This window comes from Pleurodeles waltl, chromosome 12 (assembly GCF_031143425.1).
Source record: "Pleurodeles waltl isolate 20211129_DDA chromosome 12, aPleWal1.hap1.20221129, whole genome shotgun sequence".
Taxonomy (NCBI): Eukaryota; Metazoa; Chordata; class Amphibia; order Caudata; family Salamandridae; genus Pleurodeles; species Pleurodeles waltl.
Window position 1 is genome coordinate 514,243,615 of NC_090451.1, and position 26,498 is coordinate 514,270,112.

The 26,498-nt window shown below is 44.5% G+C and overlaps 1 protein-coding gene across 10 annotated transcripts in view; it reads right to left on the minus strand.

Annotated features, from left to right (window-relative positions):
- The window catches only part of KIFC3 (kinesin family member C3), a 308,219-nt gene that overhangs the window by 71,993 nt on the left and 209,728 nt on the right, over positions 1-26,498 (minus strand). For 8 of the 10 annotated variants that reach the window (XM_069217375.1, XM_069217370.1, XM_069217368.1 and 5 more), the window contains 2 exons: positions 20,779-20,924; positions 14,702-14,876 (listed from right to left, as the gene is read on the minus strand). In XM_069217375.1, coding sequence (XP_069073476.1) covers positions 14,702-14,810 — 109 coding nt within the window. In that variant the 5' untranslated portion in view covers positions 14,811-14,876; positions 20,779-20,924. The remainder of the gene's footprint in view (positions 1-14,701; positions 14,877-20,778; positions 20,925-26,498) is intronic. The other 2 variants (XM_069217379.1, XM_069217378.1) reach the window with 1 other exon arrangement.

A 26,498-nucleotide genomic window follows, 5' to 3' on the forward strand; every position in this document is an offset into this window, starting at 1 on the left:
TTTGTTGTGTATGGAATGCTAATTCACTACTGCTTTACTTGTTAGGACAAACCTCTTCTAGTCCAGTGGTTCTTAATATTTTGACTATTGTGGACCACCAAAGAATCACTAGGGGAAACCCCACCTAAACAATTTCTAAGATATGAACCTCAAAATACACAAAAAGTATACACCAAACAAAACACATAATTACTACTGTTGGACTTCTGGAGTTCTTGTGCAACCTCCGAGTTTCGTCCACAATCATGTCTCAGTTTGGTGAGCCATCAGCACTTATTGCAGATTTGATGATTGAGCATGAGAGGCTAGAGACCTATACAGTGCCTCACCTCAAAGTTCTGCAAGGAGTCCAGGTGTTCTTTCAAAGGCCTCACTAGAAAAGAGAAACTGGTAAAGGTGTGGAGGGCCTGGTTAGCAGCTAGAGAGGCTGGTGAGCATGCAGAGGCGGACAATGTGGATTTGGAGGAGCAGAGTCTACATGGTGATTTTGTGGCACTACAGGATCTGACTAAGGGGAAGGCACCCTCCAGGGAAGGCAGCAGTGTGTCTTCCAGGGATTCGACCCCGGAGGAGCTGGAGGACAGGCGGGAAGCAGGCTTTGGAGCTTGAAAGGTTGAGGCTGGAAACAGAGGCAAAGAAACTGGCCATAGAAGAAAGGAAATGATTTTGGCTCGCAAACAGAGCTTAAAGGAGCTGGACTTGAAAGGCAAGCTTAGCACACATGGTGGCAGCATTTACTCAGTGCAGTCTGAGAGAAGGGTGCACATACCAAGAATCTACGGAAAGAGAACACTAAGGAGGATGACATACACAGGTGGTTTCAGGGCTATGAGGCGATAAAGAAGGACACTTTATTGGCAATAGGGGCAACTAGCAAGCTCACCTACACTACCATGACTAGGTATGGCCTGACATCAGAAATGTACAGAAGAAAGTTTAGGGAGAGTATGAAGCTTGATTCCCAGATCTAGCTTGAGTGTATGGATTCCTTTTGCAGAACACTGGGTGGTTAGGTGAAGGGTAGTGAGGAAACAAATTATCAGGAGCTCTACAATTTGTTTGTATGGGAGCACTCGTCTAGTCTGTTTTCGAGACCTGTGTCAGCACTTGACTGACAGCAGGATTACTGACCCAAGGAAGCTTGCTTGGGAGGCAAACTGCTGGATGAGTATCAATGTTCACAAGAAGCTGTACGTGGGAGATTCAGCCAAGAGTGGGCAGGGTGCCCAACAGAAGGAGGGGAGGTCAAGGGAGACAGACAGGTACCAGTATAGGGGTGGAGGGGAAGGTTCCCATGTCCCTTCCAACAGGAAGGAGGGAGGGTCTGGTGGGAGGTGGCCCAGGGAGACCCATTTTCAACCCTGTTGCTTTGAGTGTTTCCAGCTAGGAAATAAGAAAAGAGAACCCCCACTGGTTGCCCCTCTACAGGTGTGCCCAATGTGGCCTTAGAGGGATGTAATCCCCAGGGGCAAGTGGTAGACCATGCCGTAATCTCACTTAGCTGGAAGGTGAACTTAGAGGGTGGGAGGCATCACTCCACCAGGTGAAAGTGGAGGGGGTCCCAGTCACTGCCCTGAGGGACACCGGGCCTACCCGGACCATGGTTGTGGAAAAGCTAGTTTCCCCAGTGCAGTACACCGGCCAGCTGTTCAGAGTGATTCCAGCCAATGGGCAGGATTTATTCCACCCTTTGGCTCTGGTGTCCCTAGATTGGGGTGGGGAGGTGAGAGGAGGGTCATAGTTAGCCCCCAGAGGCCCAGAGACTGCATTCTGGGGAATGAGTTGACCCTGGTGTTAACTGGGAAGTGCAGCCACTTAAGGTGCTCTTACAGTACAGTTTTCTGGGAGTACCACTCAAAAGCGCTAGGTACAGGACCCCAGAAAGAGGGACAGTAGGAGGGAGAGCCCACCCCTGTCCAGCTTGAGGGTACAGACCCTAAATTGAGTGACCAGCCTCAGGATACCACCCCTGAACTGGTGTGGAAAAGGGGTCCAAGGCACCTGGGGCTACTGCTCCCACTTTTCAAAACCACATAGGTTAGAGACCTCAGATTGGCCTGGCTCTTGACACTGACCGTTGTCAGTGGCCTCTGATGGTTGCTATCTTTGAGGTCAAGAGTTTTCCCTGGGTTGGGGATAGAAGGCAGACCCAAGGGGTGGAATGGGCCACATCATACTGTTAGCCATGGTGGTATTGTCTGCCTAGTGGGATGCATCTGTGAGCAAGGTAAAGTTAAATGCTGCACTGGTGGAGTCCACAGATGAGAAGGGTTCCCCCCTGGGTTAGTTCAGTGGGCCCTGAGTGTAGACATAGGGATACACCTGGGTTCAGACCGGCATAGAACTGGCAAAAGCCCCTGCAGTAGTGGGCCATTGTCCAGGTTCTATCGCCCCAAGCAGAGAAGTCCAACAAGGTATTAATTGGCCTACCCTGGCTTTAGACTTGCGGGGGGGGGGGGGGTGTTGTGTTGCAATGGGCCCTTTTTACAGGGTTATCACCAAGCTTTTTGCCACTGACCTCGTGTATTTGACTGTGTGCTGCATTTAGTCTTTGCTGGCTTTAGGACTCTGGGCACTTTACCACTAATGACCAGTATTAAACTGCAAGTGTTCCATGACTAAATTGAATTGGTGATTGGTTTACCCATGATCAGCACATTTGATTTACTAGTAAGTCCCTAGTAAAGTGCACTGTGTGCGCCTAAGGCCTGCATGTTAAATGCTACTAGTGGGCCTGCAGCACTGATTGTGCAACTGACATGAATAGCCCTGTGAACATGTCTCAGAATTGCTAGTGCAGTGTCTGTGTGTGCCAATTCGACCTGGCAATGACACCCACTCCCCAGGCCTAAACATTCCCTTTTACTACATCTAAGCCACCCTAGGGTGGGCCCAAGGTAGCCCCTGGGCAGGGTGCAGTGTACGTAAAAGGTAGGACATGTACTGTTATGTTTTACATGTCCTTATAGTGAAAAAGTGCTAAATTAGTTTTTCACTATTGCAAGGCCTATCTCTCCCACTGGGTAACATGGGAATTGCCTTGAAATATCTTTCAAGTGTAATTTTCCACTTGAAGCAGATAGAGTATATGGAGTTTGGGGTCTCCAAACTCACAATTCAAAAATACATCTTTTGGTGAAGTTGGTTTTTAAATTTTAAGTTTGAAAAAGCCACTTTTAGAAATTTGGCATTTTCTAGCTTAACCATTCTGTGCCTCTGCCTGGCTGTGGAATACACGTCTGGTTCAGGATGACAGTTGGGCTGTTGGTTTATTCACTCAAGACAGTCACACAAATGAAGCTGAGGTGTGCCCTGTATAGCCTGATGGCCCATCAACAGGCTGATTGATCTTCCTCAGCTGAAGTTGTGGGAGGAGCTGACACTTACACCTGAATAGGGCTGTGCCTGTCCTCATACAAAGCAATCTCCAGCCCCTGGAGTGTCTCTGGGGCCACGGCAGGGACAGATATGGTCTTCTGTACTACAAAGACTTCTCTTTGACGTTTCCCTACTTCAAAGACAGACATGGGTATAAGCACTGAACCTCTGACACCACAAAGTTAGAACACTTCTGGACTGAGGACATTCTGCTAGGAAGAAGAGCTGGATGCTGTAAGATGGATTGATACTCTGCCTGTTGCTATGTTGTGCTGGCCTGCCACTTTCATCCTGGAAGTGAAAGGACTGTACTTTGCTTTCTGCATCCTGCTTTCCAAGGTTCTCCAAGGGCTTGACTTGAGCTTGCCTCCTATCAAGAAGCCTCGGGGACATCAAAAACAATCCTGCCAGCACCTGGACTCCTCTGCTGAGAGCTCTGTGTTGTCAAGTGGTGCCAAATCCAGTCTGGACCCTTTAAGGAGGTTTTTGGTGCTACAAGAAGAAAATTAATGCAGCGACTCACTGTCATTCTGAACCGACGCATCACTGTAGGGATTTGACGCATCACCGCTGCTCCCACCAGAGAGTGATCACCACTTGACGTATCAACTACAGTTTCCAATGCAGGTCCAAGCTTTCTGTTACAGTGAGTTAGAAGAAACACCGCTGTGTGAGTTTCGAGCACCGCATCACCAAAGTCCATGATGCACCTGCCTGACTCCGATGCAGATGTGAGATCAATGCATCATCCCTGGGGGCAATTTTCTTCATAGACACTGCAGTAATGAACCAATGCTTTGAGCCTCTAATGACGCATCACCTCCCCTGTGGCAGTAAGGAACCAACGTATCACCTACCCTGCCTAGCAGTAAGGAACCGAAGCATCCACTCCCCTGCAACAGTAAAGAACAGATGCATCTCCAACTCTTGACACATTACCTCCCCTGCAGCCCGCATCGTCTTTGCTTTTGACGCATCTCAGGTACTTTGCCTCAGTCAAGTGCTTCATTGGATTCAAGGAACTACCGTTACATTTAATCTTTTCAAAGTGATATGTTTGCTTGTGTATGTTGGATTTTTGCAGTTTTAGTCTTGTTTTACTCAGACAAATATTGGATTTGTTTCTAAACTGGTTAGAGTACTTTTGTGGTGTTTTCACTGTGTTACAGTGTGGGTGTGTACAACTACTTTACACACTGCCTCTGAGAAAAGCCTGACTGCTCGTGACAAGCTACCAAGGGGGTGCGCAGGGGTTCTCTTAGCTGTGTAGCTCCCTTACCCTGACTAGAGTGAGGGTCCCTACTTGGACAGGGAGCAAACCATTGCCAACTAGAGACCCCATTTCTAACTGCATTTTAATGAATACACAACCAAAAAATATAAAAATAGTAATTTTAATGGGAAGACTGGAGTGTTCCAATAGTTGGCCTTACTTCTAAAAGAGGAAGCAATGTGCTAGACGCTACCAGATCATTGTCTTATCTCCAGTGTCAGGCTCTCTTTTGTCAGTGCACAGCACTTCTTCAAAGAAGATCACATATCGCCCATTTTTGATTCAGTGGCTGTACTTGAGCTCCTCCCACGAATCAAGCTAAGAATACCCACTAATTTTTTAACCACCAATTTCAGATTCCTCAACATTGACAGCGATGTATTCAATTTTGATTCTTTTAATGTTTATATATACCTGATTAGGCTAAATTTATTTAATTTTCTAAACAACTGCCGAATCTTCTGAGTAGGTGTTGCGAACCCTAGGTAAAGAACCGCTACCCTAGATACCTGATTCTGGAATTGCTGCTTTGACCTGGAGAAGAGGCAGTTGAGCTGCCTTGTAAAAAGATAAAAGACCCATGACCTACCTGCAGAAAGTACAGTTCACTGAAAAAATGAGCCACCAGAAGCCATAAGGGAAGAGTCTAACAGGCCATATTAGTAAACAAAAGCAACCGAATGACCAGCGTTTGGGGACCTTCAGATGCACATTCCAGGACTCAGTGTGGTGAGACTGCATCATCCCAGCCTCCACAGTACCATTTCTTAATGAAGGATTGTGAGAAAAGGCCCCTGAGGACAGCAGCACTGATTGCGATACAGTCTAGGGCCGAGCATCCAGATGAACCCAGCACTGCCAAACTCGACCGCCCAGGCCCTAAAACTGTTGTGATGCATTGGCACAATTGGATACACCTTTAGCTACCACTATAAGCCCCTAGTAAAAGGTACTTAGGTACGCAGGGCATGGGGTATTAAGGGAAGGCCCCTGATGGCAGCAGAACTGATTGCAATACCCTCTAGGGCCGTGCATCCAGATGCTCCAAGCACTGCCATTGCAGACTGGGTGTCCTGGTGCAAGCCTAAAACACAAACTTGACATGGCACACTGCCTGCGTGCCCTGTCCACCATACACGGCATACACTATGGATAAGACACCCCTCTGGCTGGACTTCCAGCCCTAAGGCAGGGTATGTCAGATTATACGTGAGGGCATAGCGGCATGAGCAATATGCCCCCACTGTGTCCTTGCCAAACCAAGTGAGTGAACAGAGCAACCATTTTAATACATGGGCTGGACACTGGTTAATACGAGTTTCCCAGCTACATGATGGCCACCCCAGACCCTAAGTTGTTTGGTATCAAACAATTCAGAATGATAAATCCAATCTGGTTCCAGTATTGGATTTTTCCCCAAATGTATCCAGGGGTCACCTTAGAGGTGCCCCATGCAAAAGCTAACTACCCTGCATGGTTGCTAACTGGTCCTATCCAGACACCCAATATACAAACTTTGGGGGGAGAGATCCATCTCCCTGGTTTGTAGAAAAATGCCCTTCCTGGACCCCCTCCCTCAGGAATGTGCACTGCCCAGGCAGTGAGCTTCAAAGTGCTTACCACCTTTGAAATTCGACCCCCCGGGCCTGCTGCTGGCAGCAAATGGTCACCACCTTTGCACACCCCCACTTTTGGCAGGAGCAAAGGCAGGAAACTCCACAAAGGGTAGGAGGAGTGGACCCACCTGGCATGCACCACCCCTAAGGTTTTGCCTGCGAGGTGGGCACTCCATCTAATTTTCCTCCATCTTGGATGAGAGGAAAATAGCCAATCAGGGATAGGGAAGCGACTCTTCATAAAGGAAGTGGTCACTTTAGTGGCTGTAGCCACCCTAAGGTAGATGGCCCATAGGTCACTACCAGGTACCCTCTAAAACACACACTAAACGTAGTATTTAGTGGGCTTCCCTAGACTAGGATATCAGATTTGACGGACAAAAGACGTCCAGCACCAAGAAGATCCAAGGCAGAGAACTGTGGACCTGCTGCAACAAAGAAAAGGCACCAAGCCCTGCCTGCTGCACCCAGAACCTGACAATCATCGCTGAGGAGCTGCTGAACAACTTGAAAAACTCTAAAGAACCCCAGAGGACTTCCAGTCTTCGAAAATCACCACAGAACTCCTCCCAGTGTGGAGGTACCACTCTACAACAGCAAAAAAACAGCAAGCCAGTCAGGGTCACTTCACTGACCAGCTGCTAACTCCTGAACAGAAAGCCGCAGCTGGACCACATGACACACCGACAACCACGAGGAGAAACCCTACAAGTGTGCCACGTTTGGTGGCACACCTCCCAGTGGTCAAACCTACCAATATCCTAGGTATTGGTCAGCTAACATCGGACACCAAGGAAACCAGCCCGCTGGGGGTTGAAAAAGGACTAGGAGGATGGTACTTCAGAACACCCCGGACCTCCCACTAGAGTGTCCCCGGTGTCCCGCAAACGACCCTTGAACCAAATTACCTCCTGCTTCTTAGGGCATCCTTGTGCACACCTCCTGGCACACTGATTCACTCTGCATCCGGCCACCCTTTGCCCTGCAACAAAGAGCCTGTTGTGCCCTAAGGGTCTCCCACCCCTTGCAACCTCAACATTTCAAGAGGACCCCCAAGGAACCATCTTTAAAATTTACCTGTGCAGTGCTTTTACAAGTTTTCCCCTACAGTGGCCCTGCACCAGCTCCAGAGACCTTTCATCACTGCTCCCGCCGGAACCGGGAGCTGCCCGAACTTCTCCAGCTGGCACAGTGTGCTCACAGAGGGCCTTGACCAACGGTACAATTTTAAATGCATTTTTAAAGGTGATCTTGATTCCTATGGTGCGTAATTACACACAAAAATAATTTTATTAAACTTCAAAACTTCAGCACTGAAAAAGAATTCAACAAATTTTGATAATCTTGGTCTTAAAATGTACTTAAAAATCTGAAGTATTTTTGTAAAGTGGTCTCAAGTTATTCCTTTGAGTGTGTGAGTTGAAAGGTTGATGCAGTGAATACAACAAATGCTTTGAACTTCTCCAAGATTGGCCTAACTACTCGGCCAAGCTACCTTAAAAATTAGAGCATTACGTGATCTAGCTTTTACCCCTGTAAACCAACATGTGGTTGCCTGGACCCCCTGTACAGTGTGCCTAGCTTTGCACACTATAGAGGACCAGCCTCCTACAAGGATGCCCTGCAACTCCGTACCTAGGCAGAGATGGATTCTTTGGGACCTTGCTGCAATTTAAGCAGTGGGTTTTTGGACATTATGGCCCGGGTTTCACGGTTTTGCTGGCTACTAGACCCACTCAATGAGTTGCTTTACCTGTACATTGGGCTATCGAACTAGGAAAGACATGAGGGCTGCCATGGTCAACCAACAGCTTAAACAAGCTGTTGTGCTTTAACGTATAAATAAGCATTATGATAAGAGTTTTTGGTCGTCCCTCTGCCAAAGAATGTGCATTTGTGTGTATTAAAACACTAGTTTTGCTACCTTTGAATAATCTACTAGATTTGTGTGTTATGTACAGTGTCTGCTGTTTACAAGCTTCTAACCTGTTCTACTTTCTAGATTATGCAATTAAATCCCGCCGGAGGGCTTTTTAAAAGTTCAGTGCTACAAAATAAAACGACATAAATGCCAGCAGTAGGCGTTGACTCTGTGTCAATCGATCTGGCAGAACACAAAAGCAGCAATGCGATGCGCCCAAGGTTCAAAGTGTCAGCCAGCTGCAGAAGGCACATGCCCAACCTCAGTTCTCAGCCTGCAGAGTGCGGGTGAGGCGGACGTCGAGGGAACAACCCGCAGGATCAATCTTTGCACGATAAATGGATTATTATATGGCCGAAACGGCGGGGAACAGTCTAGAAAGTGGAAGCTGGGTTGAGTGAGGATTAAAATACGGAGTGTAGCACTCCGTGCCGCCTCTAGGGGCTGTATTGCATTGGTCTATTCTTCTGCAGTCACAAGAAAGATAATGGATACGGACTGTTGCAAGCACAGGTCACGTGTTTCTTCTGAAATAACACGACCACCGCATTAATTCTGGAGACGCTCCCCGTGAGACAGAGACCCATCACTAGTCTCAGGCTTAAGTCATCACTCTTTAATAATTCAACTTTCTTCCAGTGACTCGGTTGAGGCCTTAACTTCACAGCCTTGTGGGGCCATGCGCTGTGGTCATCACATCTACATTCAAAGTTCTCCATGAAAATTCACAGGACTTCGAACCATTATAGACCAGTGGCATATCTTTTTTTCTTTTCGGGTACAAGAACCCATCAGAACACTTAAGGGCACCGGACCAGGACAGGAGTGAAACACTCATCTCATTCACTAAACTTGCCCCCAGCAAGAAGAAGCCCAGTGCACACAGCCACGCTCAGTCAGCTATCAACGCTGGTTTAATGTAGAACTTCCCTGTCAATCAACACTGCCTGCGAGGTTCCTGTATCAATTAACCATAATCTCTTCAGAATAATGGTGAACCATCCGTCTAAAAAAAAAAACATAGGGTGGGGGAGTGAATGAAAGAGGAAAAGAGGAAATAAAGACAGTGGAAAGAGAAGAACGTGCTAGGAGTGGAAGGAGAGAAACATTTTGCACATACAACAGTTCCTGGTAAACCTTGATCACGTTCTAGGATTGGACTGTCTGATAATATACTTACCTGGGTGGACTTTCTGGCTTGCTGGATGTGTGCTAGTTGCTATGTATGTAGTGATGAGGCTGTCTCTCGGTGGTGTGGCGCTGCATATGCCAGTTCAGACAGGACCACACCTTCCCAAGCGCAAGTACTGAACTACTGCTCAGCAACAGATGTGCCCAGGGCTGCCCCAGAGAAGCTGCAAGTCTTTGTCTGGACGTCAGAAGCTGCCCGAGAACATGAGCACACAAGCAATGCCAGACTTGTTGCAACATTTTGGGCCTCGTTTGTGAGGTGCAGGTCGAGTCTAAGGTCACATTTACTAAAGACCCACGTCCAGGAATACAGGTCTTATTTAGGGCCGCTCACTTAAAAAATAAAAAAACACCTCTCGGTATAATGTCTGAATTAACCTCAGACCTGATATTACTTGGGCCCGTTACAGACGTGTTTCCTGTGCTCACTATGCCCACATCAGAAAGTGACCAGCCAACTGAAAATTAGACTCGGTCCTGCTCCAATAGGAACATTACTCCTCGAAGTGGCTAGCCAAGTCCCTTCTAGCCAGGAGGGCAAGAAATCCCAAACCAGTTTTGACCATCTTGGCTTCATCAAGGCCAGAACTGTCTGGCAAATCCTGTTCGGTTTAGGCCACATGCTTCTTACACAATAGGATCCGAGCTGCACCTGGATGAGGCACAACAGGTTAAAATCAGTTTGGGATTGCACATGTTCCTATTTCACACGGAAAGTGGCACCACTCACTGGAGCAGGATAGTGACTGGACTTCTGAGCAGCAATGCTTCCTGAAGGAAGTTCTCTCTACATGGCTTCCTTGCATTAGACAAACAGATAAAAACAGCACAGGGCCGTTGTACATCTCTTCAAAATATGTTTTGATGAAGCTGTAGTTTTCCACGATAGAGCATACTTCAAAGCAGGTGGAAAGGAACAAAAGTGGCACCCTCCTATAACCTCAGTATCACAGCTCAGACTGTATTCCAGCATGTGCAGAATATGCTGCTTCCTAATCTTCAGCTTCTCACCTCTTGTCAGAGTTTAGGAGAAACCTTTAAGGGAGTGCTGCACAGTGTATGTCTTCTGATGTAGCCGATAAAGCCCTTCAATAAAAGGTAAGAGCTTAGGTCCAACAAAACCCACTGCAATCAAAACCTTAGCATCCTCTTGAGTTGTAACAGAGTTGCGGATGGCAGCTCTGGGAATACTCTAACTGCATAACTAAGTAAGATTACTCTCCAGTACAGCAGGGATGCTCCTACCACGGTCTAACTTAAAGAGCACGAACACCTCACATAAAAAGAGCTTCACACACCCTTTGTGCTTTTTTTTTTTTTTATCACTTCTTGATCTCCAGTTTGATTCGGACCTCGTCAGGGGTGTGCCAAGAAGAACGGGAGATGGTGATACTGTCAACAAGAGGTTCCAGTGGTGATGGATTTGAAGATGGTGCGTCTGGTTTTGAAGATGGTGCCAAGTGGCAAGTGCAACCAGGGGAGTTCCATCGGGTGTGGATTATCTGCAAGCCGAGGGTTTTCCATAATGCACTGATCTTAAGGCTATTCGCCTTGTTAGGAATTCGTTCATCTCACGCTAAAAGACAGGTTGCTTGTGTAGTCTTTTTAATCTCTTTAATGAGGGGAAGTCACCTTAGCTAAATAGTGTGTGAATTGTGTAAACGCCAGAGTGACTATGTTTGTAGAAAAAGACAAGTGACTTAATCTTTATTGAAAAGGTCCGATAAGTATGATATGTTGCACAATGTTTTAACTAGTAACAATGTGTCCATGAGTAGTAAACAATTAAGGAAAAAACGTTTTTTAGGAGGTCCTAACACTTATTAAAATTAAACGTGCATTACCTTATTTTTACCGGCTTAAGCTCGAGAATGGGAAAGTAATTTGCCATTCAATACAAAATTTTACGCTACGTTGTCACTTGATATTAAGATTAGGGTTCTTTGATACTATTGATTACATATCCAACACAGGCTATTCAATTTTGGTCAGCGCCACTCACATCTTGCCTCATTTTCCAGCCCACAGATTGCTATGTGCGTCTGAGCTGCCGGCTGGAGAGAAAGGAATTTTTAAAACCAAAATTCAAATAGGCTGGGCTAAGGACAGCGAAAACAGTTTTTGACTATGTATTCACACCTCATTCAGAAAAAGATGCGCTTCAAAGTTATCCTTTTCTAGTGTTTTTTTTCCAGCGGGACATTTTAATCAGTTTTAATGTACTCAATGTGTTGTTTGTTTATATAGACAATGAAAGTCTAATATACGTTTGTTATTATTAAAAAACGATGAATGATCATATTTAATCAAATCCTTGTTGAGACTTTCTGGTTCATGTAAGGTGTCCTTAAAAAGGGGTGAATCACTGTGGAGTCCGGGAGGCTATGGAGCAGGAAGGGTAGGCATTACCACCAACCAGATGAAAGGCTACGAGGCCTTGAATGGCCGAGGAGCGCACGCAGCATAACTGAATAAGGGTACCATGCCACAGGAGAAGCCCCCAGAGGGTTGTGTGCCACAGGGAAGAGTGCTGGGGACTAGGGCTGCACTGAGCCTAAAGATCCCTTGGAGGAGATGCCAACAAGCCTTGGTATCTGCAAGAGACGCGGTGCACAGCACAACATGGGAAGGCAAGGGCTTACCTTCACCAAAGTTGGACAGCTGGCAGAGGACCAAGGGGATCATTCCAGACCACCATGCGTGATGCAGGGTCCACGCAGTTCAGGAGGAGAGGAGATCCACACCGCCGGTCGCGGTGCAGTTGGTGCCTGGAGGGGAGTGACTCAACTCCAAGGGAGATTCCTTCTTCCTTCTCGTGCAGGCTGAAGACTTGTCACCCTCAGAGGATGCACAGCCGGGGAAATGTTGCAGAAGCTAGAAGGAGCTGTGGAAACAATGTTGCAAGCAGAGTCTTCGTCGTGGATACAGATTGTCAGTTCCTGGAGTGTCCAGTCGCAGTGGCCAGAAGTTGAACTAGAGGTTGCAGAGGAGTCCTGCTGGAATCTTGCAAGCCGAATCTAAGGACCCACCCAAAAGGGAGACCCTAAATAGCCCTGAAAGGGGGGACTGGTCACCTAGCCAGGTGACCACCTATCAGGAGGGGGCTCTGATGTCACGTGTCTGACCTGGCCACTCAGATGCTCCCAGAGGCCTCTGCCCACATTGGATTCAAGATGACTGAATCAAGGGACCCTCTGAAGGAGCTCTGGGCACCACACCTGAGGTGGTGATGGACAGGGGAGTAGTCACTCCCCTTTCCTTTGCCTAGTTTCACGTCAGAGCAGGGTCTGGAGGTCCCTGAATCAGTGGAGACTGGTTTATGCAAGGAGGGCACCAAATGTGCTCTTCAAAGCATACAATGGCTTGGGGAGGCTACCTCTCGCAAGCCATGAAACACCTATTTCCAAAGGGAGAGGGTGTTACCACTCCCCCGCCCAAAGGAAATCCTTTGTTCTGCCTTCCTGGGCTTGAGCTGATCAAGCAGGAGGAGGGCAGAAACCTGTCTGAGGGGTGGCAGCAGCTTGGGCTGCTCAGAAAACCCCAGAAAGCTGGTAGAAGCAGTGCTGAGGGTCCTCTAAGGAGCCCCCAGAGTGCATGGCTTCATACTTCCAATACTGGCAACAGTATTGGGGAATGAATCCAACACGTTTGATACCAAAATGCCTAGGTTTTGAGTTACCATTATGTAGCTGGACATAGGTAGTGGCCTATGTCCAGTACATGCATAAAATGGCATCCCGCTCTCATGAAGTCCATGAAAATGGACTTGGAGGTCGTGGGGGAACCTCTTCTAATGCAGGCGTGCCCTCAAACACAAGTACCTGCTCCCTGCCCTCTGGGTTAGGGGGGCCTGCCATAGGGGTAACTTTACCTGGTTTAGTGACTTGTAGTGAAAAGGGTCCTGCACCCCTTCACGCAGACTGCACTGGCAGGCCTGCAAATACGCTTTGCATGGGCTCCCCATGGGTGGCATAATACATGCGCCAGACCATTTGGGAGGGGGGGGGGGGGAAAGACCACTGGTGCTCCAATGCCTTGGGTACCATATGCTAGGGACTTACCGCACATATGGCATACTGGTGCCCCCTTGTGTGTGTGTGGTCCAAACAACCAAATTTAAAAGGAGAGAGCATAATCACTGGGGTCCTGGTTAGCAGGATCCCAGTGAACACAGTCAGAACATACTGACAACTCGCAAAAAGTGGGGGTAACCATGCCAGAAAGAGGGTACTTTCCTCTAAGGCCAGCGAAAACAAAGTCAGTAAAAACAGGAGGTCGGAAGGCAAAATGTGAGGGAAAACCAAGTTAAGGATGCTCAATCTACCAACCATAAAAGGATGTTTCTCGTGAATCCCATTTGAGAGTTCAGGATGTGGACGAGGGTGAGGTAATCTACAGTGTTAAAGTTCAGTAATATTAGCAGTGAGCACATCATAAGTTGTTCCATTTCATCTACAGATATTAGTGTTGGGGGGGGCGTGAACAACAGCCATTTTGTGAGGGTGAAAACCTAGACCTAAACCCAGTGCATATTTTAGCAGTGGTGTACATGGGAATCTTGCCAGACAAATCAGTGCCCAAGATGGGCACGATCGAAGTGAAAACCTCGACTGTGCAATATATTTGAGAGTCAGACTGCTATTTTTGCATAAAAAGGTTAATAGAATGATCTTCCACTGGGAGCATAATGTATGAAACCAGCCATCGAAACAGCAACATACATACTAGTGTGACATTCTTCCAAGAGCAATGCTCCAAACTCCAAATGTCAACATTCAATCTTGGGTTTGCAGAAGACTTCCTGAAAGTCAGCAGAGTCGAGGTTTCACCTGCACATCGCAGCACTACAGATGCTGTAATACTCAACATCCGTGACCCACAATCAGTCCCATCTGACCCCCCGACCCATAGGAAGCATTCAAGGTACTGAAATGGCATATAAAACCAGCTACAACACCCCCCACTACCACCACCACCACCACCACCACCACTCCAATAAACAAAGCAATCAAGAGAACCTTTAACTACCCTAAAATTCTGTTCTGCATTTAGTCTTCAGTAGAAGTCTCAGAGGAGACCTCTTCTCCACTATTATTTCTAACCACATGAGAGCCACTGAGTGGTTCCAAGAATTTAAATGCCTGCAATGGACTGTAGTTGAGACTTTACATACATGATAATAGGAGCAAGCCCCTCAGTAATTCCCAAAATGCGTGCCTGTATGTCAGTGCCATACAGTAAAGGAGCTCAAGGAACCTCTACTGGATCCAAGCAGGACTCTGCTCTGCCACCACTGCCGATCTGCACAGAGACACTCCTCACCTGCTTTCTCCAGACTCATGGTGTCACCGTCCTGCTCCAGTTTAGAGCCAAGCTTCGAAGTCGACCTCACTCTGGATCTCCTGGGACGTATCGCACACTGGGCCTGCATAAGATGACGTGAGTTCTCCCTGCTCCTCCTAGTGCTCTGGAGTGTGAAAGTGGCGTCCTGCAGAGCCTGTCAAACACATAGAATTAATGCAAAAGGTGACACACAACTGAGATTTTCCAGGATCCAAGCCTTCTGCAATTCAATGTTAGGAAGTACAAGCAAATGTACATGGTTCAGAGTCTATTCACGAGATGTAAAAAAGCAGACTGGGTTGCTACTGGACTCCACTTTAGTCAAAGTGGTTCAAGACCACAACAACTGAAAACCAAAATGACACTTCTGCACAGATGGTCCATGAAGTCCGTCGAATTAAATGTTATCTAAGCAAACACCCAGTCAGAACAAAAAGCTTGGCTGTTATCCTGTAGAAACAGAAATTCTTCATGTTAGTCCTGAGATCATCAAATCCAGTGTTGTATACTGCATTGTTTAGCAAATACGCAGTGGTCAAATGAAAAGGGCCAGTCTGCATCCTTTCCGAGATGGTGAGGCATCTTAGGAACTTTGTCACCAATGGACATTATGTCGTATTTCAGAAAGGAACAGCCCCTGTTGTCTCCAGTATTGAGAAGATTAAATATCACAGCATTACACAAGTTAAAAACCCGAAACCGGAACAGTGAATAATGTTTAAATGTTTCATGTAATTTAAAGAATATCCACGTGAAAACTGGAAGGTTGTAGAAACAACTTTGGAACTAATGCCATTATGCAGCCAAGAAAAATACTGTATGGACGTGTTCTTCGTAGAATCCTAAACATATCTGAAGTGGAATACGCCCAATAAGAAGGGTATTTGCTAGGTATTTCTCACCAAAATTTGAATGGCTTGTAATAGGTCATCCCTTTGTTCTTGTAAGTCTTCCCACTATACTTAAAGGCAAGGCATTATCTTAAAGGTAAACATGAATAACATGATATTTGCCAGTAATAATACCCCTTCAGCTTGTTCACTGTCCCAGAAGAAACATTCATACCCTTCCTGGAAACTCTAAGCTTGGCAGGACAAAGCAAGCCTGCCTGCAATCCTCTGAAGATGAGGTGTTTTTTTAAACATCGGTAACCATTTTATTGCTCAATGAGCCTAGTGCTAGATATCGGAATAGAGGAATCTAATTTCTCACAAAAGGCAGGTATCTTTTGGTCAGCACTGCCTGTAGAACCTGCTGGCCTCATCAAGCAATGTCCTATCCCTCCCCACTTTAGGAATACACTAGGGGCCTCTTATCTTTAGCACCTCTCCACACAAAGATGGCCTCCTGCAGAGCCCAATCCTTCAACTGAGGAAGAGGGGCAATGGCTCGAGGGCCGCCATCAATGTCAACTCTAGACGGTGATCACTAAATCTTGACTTAACACTACTTAAACTAGTGTTCAATTTTAGTATGGACAGCTACTTTCCACTTCAGGAGGGTATTAATCTTATCAAGAGTCCACATTTGGATTTAGTTTGTCCTTTTATCATACGCTTTAATCCCATTACCCACTGAAACATTTTTTTACTAGCCTGACCACCAGCTTATTTGGTTTATCTAATTTTGGCTCTCACCGTTTGTAAGAGGCTTTGGTTTTCATCAGCATTTTCAATACTGTGTCTCACCCAAGGCATATCAGACTTATGCATGTCTTTTCATGTTCTCTCTATTGGCTGAAGCTCCGGAGTCATCAAGAAAGTGGTTTCCTTCCTCCAGCTTCTTACAGATTGACCCCACTGAGGTCCGCCATGAGCGTTTTTTGGTGTAAGCACAGTATTCAGACCCAGTGGTGTCCGTTTCCTCACAGTGCAGCACACAATGTGGGCAGGGTGTCCGAGCTCACAATGGGCACTGAGAGGTAGTACAGGGAATTATTCCTTTTCTATGCATCAAGAAAAGCAGACACGGAGACGTGTCACACCCTGTGGTTTGACAATAATTTAAGTTACAGAACTTGACATTCACATCAGTATATGCGTCTCTGAGAAAAGTCTTTTACCATAAGTTTACATTAGACCCTAAAATAAGGCCTTACAAAGCCTGTATATTTGGTATGAGCTCTTGCTTTGTTTGTGCACAGTCTACAGACCTTTAATTTTTTGTCACATTACTTGTTTTGGAGGGGGCCTCGTCACCATCTAAGCCATGACATTGCATGCGTTGCAAAATGCGTGCAATGGCATTGAATGAGAAATGCGGTAGGGCAACCATTCAGAGGACCTTCATTGAGCCCAAGACCAATGAATATCTGCAAGATCTGGGAGAGGACAGGATCTAATCCCTCATCACATTCTGCGGGGGGGCACCATTTTGCATTATGCTACTGAATGGGGGACAAGCGTCCCTTTGGGTTTCTCTAACGACTGACAGCAGGTACACAGGGGCATAACATGAATTGACAACATGTCTGCATAACAGGGAGGTTTAAATCCATTAGTTAAGAATGTGCGATAACCAATGGTAGAAGTTTCCTGTTAAATATTCATTATCATCAAGTTAAGCATTAATATGGTGATAATCCCCAATACATTTGATATATATTAAGTTACAAAGTATTAACTGGCAAATTTTATTACACATCAAGTTTTGTGGGTGTACTGATTAGGAATCAGGGCACTGATCCTTACTCGCACCCTGCAAGAGCTTCTCTGGCAAGCTTGTAGGATTTCCCACACTGCCCTCCCTCTTGAGGAATACAGCCTAAAGGACGGGATGGGAAGTACCTGGGAATTTTCCTTTTCTCTGCAGAGGTTAAGACTATCCACAAGGCCCTGGGGGTAAGGGTGGTCAAAAGATATCTACCTAGTGCGGCTCCTAAAACATGGGGGTTCACATCAGTTCCAACACTGGCAATGTTCCCGAGCAAGGACCTGATTCACTGCAAAACCTGCTCCATTACAGAGCCTCCTCTCTACAAGTGGATTTGAAATGCCTACAGCGGTCATCTGCAAAGCCTTCTTTTTGGAGAGCAGCTAAGCATCGACACCGAGAACAAAGGATCATGGGGTATCTGCGGTCTTAGAAGCCATGAGCTCACCTATTGTTACCTCACACCACCAAATAGGTAGAAGGTCACAGCTTAATGTATTTTCCATGTCCTTCACCTCTAGCTTCATTCTCCACTGCCAAGTCAAGCTTGTGATATGTGGTTAGAGAGTCAGGAAAGGACAGACACAAATCATTCTCTTTTAACACACTAAGACATTGCTCATTGTAAAGGCCACAGGGTAAACTCTGAATTTCGTGGGGCTTCATACTACCTCAAAACGACTTCTAGTGTCCATGCTCAACATATCCTCAGATAAGGGCTGTTGAACAGTATCAGTACTGGGAGAGAATGTAAACTGAAGTCAATATAACAAGCTGCAAGCAATGCTTCCGGCCTACTAAAAATATATATATTTGGAAGTGAGGACGTAGTGAGAGTGGTCTGTGCAAATAATTTTAAAAAAAACTGAATTTACAAAGGTATTCTTTTATGAAGAAATTAATCTTAAGACTGACCCCAACCTCCTACATATACCACTGAAGCATTCAATATAGAAATGTATAGTTTGGAGTGAAATCATCAACATATTCCAACCCCCAGCAGCTTCAATTAGTTCCCTCGAGAACTAGAATACAAGCACTCGCATAGTCCAACTTAGAGGCAACTAAGGCTCTAACAGAACGATGTTCGAAACCAGGGACTTTTTATGGTTGTTTCATACAACCACTCTAACAATACAACCACCCAGAAGTTCTCTCCTAAGCTGCAGTGCAGAAATATGCACTTCTAGTAATAGTAATTTAATGGCCAAAAGTATATCTAATAAAGGCTTTGGGAGGTTGATTTAAGGAGGACATGGGTCCCAAACTCTCAACCTTGGCAACGTTATGTTGTGTTTCAATTTTATTTAACTGTTTTATAAAGCATGGCTACACCATAAGGTATAGATTTATTTTACACTGAGAGCAAGATCAAATTCACAAGAAAAACAACTGAGTACAAAGAGTAAATTGTTTTTAAATACATAGAGTCACAATGGATCAAATAACAAAAGAGAAAGAACCTTAGTAAGCACTGGATGGTTATGCATACATTTTCAGTGGGAGAGGTACGGTTTTAATAGTTTCCAGCAGGATAGGAGAGAATCTTGAGTTCTTAAATCTGCTAAACTAGAGTTCTACACTGATGCTCCTGCACCTCTGAAGTTTTAATGTTGTGTATGAGTGATACTAGAATTTAGGGTTCCAGGTAAATTGAGTTTCTGACAGATACATCTATCTGCATATTCTACGCCTTAAGAATATCCTACCGGTGTCAGGGGTAAATCTTTTTTCACCAGCAGTATAGCTGCATCTTTGCAATGTGCATGCTGAAGTCAGTCCGAATGTTTCTGTGCCTCATTTTTCTCAGTATCAGCAGTAACTAGATCCTCCTAAAGTTTTAGGTTTCGAAAACTGCTGCTAATGCCTTTAGCCGATATCTTTATCGTTTTTACACAACATCTGCATATAGTGTCTTTGATCCGACACATATGCCATGGCCTCCGATTTGTGTTCCCTGATGCACATGAAGAACCATTGGATGGCCAAGTTGTATATGGCCAAAACACAGAGGAAGGCGCTAAAGTTCAACCCTTCTCCTAGAGGTATATCTCCTGAAAAGGAACAATCTCCAAAATAGTTTTTTTTTTCCTCCACAAAACACATACAAAATGTCACAGGAAAGAAATCCTTTTCTTCCTTAAGGAACCTATCCCATTCAGGGCACTGTCTAGTCATAAGACTATTCTCCAAAAACAGGCTCTTCCACATCTCAGGAGCATAAGTCCGTTGCTAGACATCTCTGCCTCACAGCCCCCGCCATGACAGGTCCTTTCCAAGGAGTGTGCTGAACGATGTGTTTAGTAAACTGGAAATACTCATTCCCACTTCATTGAGGATACGGTTTTCAGACTCATTCTTAACATGAGGAATCATCTTTAAATGTATGCATCTAAAGTAAAACTCGCTTACCTTCAGTACTGAAACTTTGGTAGGTACATATTCTTCATCAGATTCCTCACTACCAACTCATCCTCTCATGAAACAGTGGTGTACATAAGATCCCAAGGTGTGAATAAGTTGTGTGTGTAGTTCTTGTCGCAGTCACCAACGCATCCTGTTCCTCTCCTTGCCTCACAGAAGAGAAGAACTAAAAGTTTTCACAACCAGTCTGATGCGTGGGAGGATATTCTCAAAGTGATTCATTTCCAGGAAGATTACGTATCCACAAGGAATATTGTTACAGAAGGTAAGTAATGTACTTTTGCTCCAAAATCCTTTGACGTCCCGAAATGGTGAGTAATACTGATAGGTAAGAAAGTCTCTTTAAATTAGTAAATTTAAGCAAGACATGAAATCTTAAATGTAATTCTGGCATTGATATGAAGCCAAGTTATTAATCAGTGTTCGCATTAAGTGCTCACTTTTTTTTTTTATTATTATTACAGCTGGTCTAAGTGAGTAACTGAGGACAACTTTCAGTAAGGACATGGGTATTCTTGCTTCTCTATGAGGATTCCATAGTTTAACCAGGAAGCGGAAATAACTTAGGCTTCAATTCTCCAGTGAATGGAGGATAGTGCTTCCTATTTCTAATTGATTTAGTGAAGGTGATCGCAGCCAGTCTGTTTTAATGATGTGGAAGCCCAGAGGAGGGCTGAATCAAGTGTGGAGCCCGATGATGTAATCAAAGTGAGAACCAGAGAGACAAAACAAACTTGAATTCATCAATAAGAGACAGCACAATTGTGTTTTAGAAATAATCACTCAAAGACAACACATGCTGCAGCACCACATAGAACTTCTGAGAAAAACCACAGGCTGACATTAACGTGAGTCTGTAAGGAAGCAAGTCTGAGAAATCTTAAGCGAACCATTAAGAAATTTCAGTCAAAAATCTCAAATGAAGCCCATTTACCAGAGGTGAACTGACACAGCAGGAGCATACTCTTGTTAAGATTTACCTGGACACTGTGACCGAGGTTGTTTCTTATGAATAAATCACACCAGTCCAGGGATTTGCACTGGATCAGTGCCCCAGCTGGGACTAGGGGAAACTGAATAACCGCTCCCTCATCTTCATCACTGGTCACTTCTTCTGAACCACTCGCTGTCAAAGAAAAGAGATGAAAAGAGAGTAAGTGTGCTTCTAGACTGCCTTTGCACACTCAACATGTGCCCAGCCTAGTTGGAGATGTCCATTTTATCAAAACCAGTGGGTTTCAAACTCAACCCCACTCGGTCACACAAATATATATCCACTTCAAGTGCAGCAGCACGACACAGTTCAACCCAAGTAGAGCAGCATTTTCACTGGTATGGTAGAGGGGGGGGGGGGAAACCATAAACACCAAATAGGTTTGCATATATGGTTGAGGTTCCTTAAAACGAAATCTAAAAAACACTGGAGACAATTTCCATTTGAGTAAGTGCCACCTCAAGGGAAGTCCGTACATTACAGATTAATATTTGTCCATGTGGAGATTCACAGAACATTCATACTGGGACCCTTAGCTGAGAGCAGGGGTGTGGAATTTAATAAAATATCTATTTGTCCATGGGACAGGTTGCTTCTTAAATCTATGTGTCTTGTAAATAAATCTACTTCTTTCTTTGGTGCCATGTAGTTCAGCAACACATTATGGCAGCAATCTCATTATGTGGGAGCTCTGATAATACCCTCTCTGATTATGCCAGGACAACTGCTATAATAGGGCTTGAATACTTGCAATTTCAATCCCTACTTTGGTAATTTCCTTATTTTGCCACCTTTCCACAGAGGTGCACACTGGGACTGGAGGAAGCAGTAAGCAATAGTTCCAGGGCTGGAATGCCTTTGAGTCTGCCAACCTAAAAACTTGCATGTTTTAAGGATTTTCACCAGTTCTTCTCTAATCTTTTCTCATAATGAGAAAGGTTGGAAATATACTCCTGACAATGGCAGAAATAGACGTTCTTCCAGGGTTAGGAAAAAGTGTTTGGAGGGAAAGTGAACTTGTACACACAATAGATTTTCACATGAGCAAATCTACACATAAATATTTACTTGTGCTAAAATACAATTCAAAAATATTTTCTAGGAGTATGATTTCCTGGTCTACTTCTGTAGGTTCGTGAAAGCCACTAATTCAAAGACATATACCATGGGTGCACTTTTGTGACTTTGTTTAAGAAGTGGGTCCCTAATTAGGTCTTGAGTTAAGAAAATGTCTTTGTTATTATTAAACTTCTCTTTCTCTCTCTCTCTCTCTCTAGCTATCGGCTTTAGTGTGAGTGACTGCATTCTGATCTTCCACCAGGAGCATATTTGCACACAAAGTCGTTTTGTTCAGTGTTAGGAACAACTGTGGCAATCAGTGGCGTAACAAAACTGGAGGGGTCTCCCCACCCCCCCCCCCCCCCCCCAACACCACAAGGGCATCTGGCCTTTGTTACTCCACTGGTAGCAATGTGTGCTTTTTGAGACCAAAAAGGTTTTGTGCTTTTTACCAGTGTTTGTTACAATGGTGAGGGCCTGGCAGCTCCCACAACAATAAAGTGTTACAAAAACCATGTCAAAACAAAACATGCATTGACGAAACAAAAAGACTCACAACAAATGTTGTATCGGTTGGTTTTGCCAGTGCTTGTTTATTTTAATGCTTCCCGTAATCTTATTGAAAATTGTTACACTGATTTTCCATTAGGAATATTTTTTGGAAATACTAGAATGCATCAACACATTTTACTACATGACGCTTCAAAGAAATAGCACCTAAAATGTCATAGTAGCAAAACTTTTTTTTCCCCTACATGCACGTTTTTCCTGATCATTTTCTTTTGAAAGCAAAAAATCAATTCAATAACCACATACATTTATTTTATGTGTGAGTTCACTGTAAGCAACTCTGTTCATTTATTTAGGGTTTTAGTCTTTACTTTTGGCTTGGTAATAAACATTTCATTCACGTTAAGGTGTTGTTCTGCTTAGTTTCTGAGTCCTTATCATGGCGTAGATTTTACTCAGCTTTACTTTTAAAAGAGGTCCTGGTTCTTATTTGTTGGATTTCAATGGACTGCTATCTAGTACTCTCCCTCTGAAACTTTTAGCACATATCATTTCTCTTTGTTCTGCCATCATAATTAGAATAAGGGCTTTTTGAATGTAAACAGGTTTCCTCTTTGGTCCGACTGGATTCAGTGCTTGCTATGAAAACCAACCCTCCCCATTTACATAAACTGGAGTATAAACCTCAGTTGCCCTCCGAGGAAATTTGGGGGTTTGGGCCTTTCTGCCGCCACTTCATCAATCAGAAGCAAACTGGGGAGACGGTGTTCAGCGGCTAGGTATACAACTTTTAGTGTAAATCTGACGAAGAGTTCAACATCCCCAGCCTTTGCAGCTGCCAAGAAAAACTGAGGGACATCTTAGACCCTCCCATATGAAATAAAACTCCCTTTCTGACCAAAGGTAGGTTTCTTTCTTTTTCCCCTGTGAGCCTTGCCTACAGGCTGAGAAGGAAAAGCTACGCCCCTCCCCAAAATCAGATTCAATGGACGGGAGTATCATATTGTATTTTCACTGGTGCTGTCCGACACACCTGGTCTTGAATAAAGGCTGGGAGGGCCGATATTGGCCACCTGCCTATAAGCCTTTTCCATTGGTATTGGGAAGGGGTATTTGTTTTGGAAAACCTTCAGGACATCACATAGCCAGATGGTTTTTCAAGAGCCTTGCATTAGGGGTAGGGCATTTTCTAGCCCGCAGACCCTCCCTGTGTTGCTCAAGGATGAGAGGTGTATTTTGCACTTGCTTTGTCCAAAAGGCAGTGGGGGAGAACATTTTGTACTTATGCCACTCCATGCCTTGCACTCACCCTGGTTTTCCTCAGGCAAAACTAAATTTGGTGCTCCACCTGATCCTCGCCTCCCACCCTTTTTCTAACTCCCCCTTCCACTGGTGATCCTGGTAGAGGCACTTTTGTGCTCACTTGTTAGTCCTGGCTAACACCTCAGACGAGTGAACAGCCTGTCAACACACATTTGCCCCTTGTTGCCTCACCTTAATCTCCTTGTTCAGTTGCTAAACTGGAGGTGTGTCCACGTGAGGCAGGGAGAATGAAAGGGGTGTGGGGGAAAGGTATTTGGAGAGAGCATAACGAAGATATAAAGCCTGCACTCTGAGATAATGAACAGTATGGTGGCCTGGAATCAAAGCATTCATAATAATGGTACTGCGGGAGGTGAGCAACGTGTGCACTTCTCTAACTGTAGGCGCCCCAGACCTGTGCCCAGCTCAGCCAGCCCTGCTTATATTGGAGAAACTGCACAAATTCACAAAGAAACAAGACTCTCGCACAGCAGTTATGACCCTTTAACCTTACAGTCACAAAAATCATGGTGAATAAGTCTTGGTTCAGTGGGCAGTTGTCCTCTTCTCAATTTGCAAACAGGACAGAGGAATAGACATCAACTGCTATTCATTCACCTTAATTATCCAGAGTGAAAAAGGGCAAGCCCAGCACCGAGCTGTTCTCGGCCCTGTTGTCCAATGCACACAGGGCACCAGAGCTGCAGTAAATTACTGAGGTTTTAAAGTTTTTTTTGTTGTTTTTAAAGAAAAAGTTCTCCCCCATCTTTGGGCAAGGTGGAATGGCGTTTTGAGTCAAAAAAATAAGGCAGGGGGAAGAGAGCAATCCCCCCTCCCCCCCCCCCCACCCCACCACAAAAAAAAAAAAAGAAGCTAGTATACATATGCATTTTGGAAGGGCAAAGTACACCAACAGAAGTAAAATACCTCTTTATCTCTGCCTTGCGGTTGTTGCAAACATTCAACCACAGGATATAGGGAGGAACTACCAAACATATGTTCGCGTCATCTTACACACAAAAAAAATGTTTCTTTTTTAAATTTCTTTCCTGATATACTCAAGTACAGGAAACATTTTTTCATTTAAAAAAAACATGCATTCTGCAAATGCTACTCAACTACGACATGATTGTTAAATGTATGTACTTGTGCAACATTTTTCTTTAATCCCTCCCAGTGTTCATACGGTCTGGGAAACATTTATGAATAAATAAAAATGAGGATTTTTTTTTTTTATGTTTTCAAACTTTCAATAGGAAAACTCTTGGCTTGTTAAGTAAACACAGATGAAAGACACCCACGGCAGCTGACCACTCCTACCTACACCTGCTTTGCCAGTGCATACAGAACCACAACGCATGTGTCAGTTGATCAGATTGTTCTTGCCCACAATCATTTTGCAACTCAAGGAAGCCTGAGAAAGATTACAGCTGTACCATGCCCTCTTTGCAAATGCAAACAGACACAAACAGTCTAATGAACCACTGGCTATGGGGAGTTTTAATTTATGAGGTCCAGCTATTTTTAGATTCCACTCGACCCTGGTGTGTGAACAAAGAACAGGTTTTGTTCAGTCAGAAACTGTATTAGCAATTAAGATGCCTTTAAATCTGGTTCTTGTCACAGTTGCTCTCTGTGAAGAGACAGAGGTCAAAATTCAATCTGTCTTCTTGCAATGAAAATACTTTTGCTTGTGACTGCAGAGTTCCAGTATTCTGTAAGGTGAACTGTCTGACCTATGTGAAATGAAAGGCTTTTGTTATAAGGTTTTTCCTAACACACAACATTTATAGAAGTAACTCAACTTTACAGTCATTTCAAAATATTCAGTAGCTGTGAAAGGCCATTTTTGTACTTCTGTGTGATGAAAAAAGTATTTTAATAGAATGGGAAAAAATCAGAACACTTTACTTGGTGATGTGCAAATGATAAATGTTTTCTGAAATCCAATTTTCACTGATTAATACACTATATAGTTTTATCAGTAAAGCTGCAAGTTAGCGGGAAGGTTTCTGGACATTGTTTGAAAATTTACTGTCTGTAAGTGACAGTGCGCTACCACATCATGCTTTAGTAATATATTTGTTAAACGTGAGTGTTTAAACAAACTGAGAAACACTCCTGCCCTGATGGCAGAGCTACTGGTAAACTAAGAGGCAAGTCATGCATGGATCATGTGTACCATATATGTGGGCTAGATTTATTATACATAGAGCAAATGTTTAGTGTATTTAATCAAACAAGAGGATTTTTTTTTTTTTTTATACAGCAGAAATGCTGCACTCATATTTGAAGGTGCACTCATGTGAGAATGAAGAAAAAGGCGACTGTAAAATACAATATTTGCCTAGGATCACACAATTTGAGACCAGTTTCTAGGTCAAGTACATTACAGTTATGTCAAGTAGCTTATTCAAACTACTCAACCTGCAGGTCTAGTAACATTTTTATGATTTTTCGAGGCCTGACAAAGCCTGTTTGGCCATTTTTTACCCCTCAAGTTGTTTAGTGTGACCTAACACAAGGCAACTGCTCAGGTACCCACATACCAGGCACCAGTCAGTAGCTTACTCCTGGCCTTCACCATTACAGGAGCTCTAAATCTCTAAAACACAATGAAATGTCCTGAAAGAAGTGAAAGGGAAGTTAAGGTCAATGGGGATGTCAACAGTGGCTATAAAAGAAAAATTAAAAAGCATGAAATTCAGGTACATTTTCCTCCCACTCCTGTCCTTCTAGTTTAACCTTAACTTCCACCCACACATACACTTAGCAACGTCAAACATGTTTTCACACACAATAGTGTGGCTCAATGGTTAGAGCGGCAGACCCTGA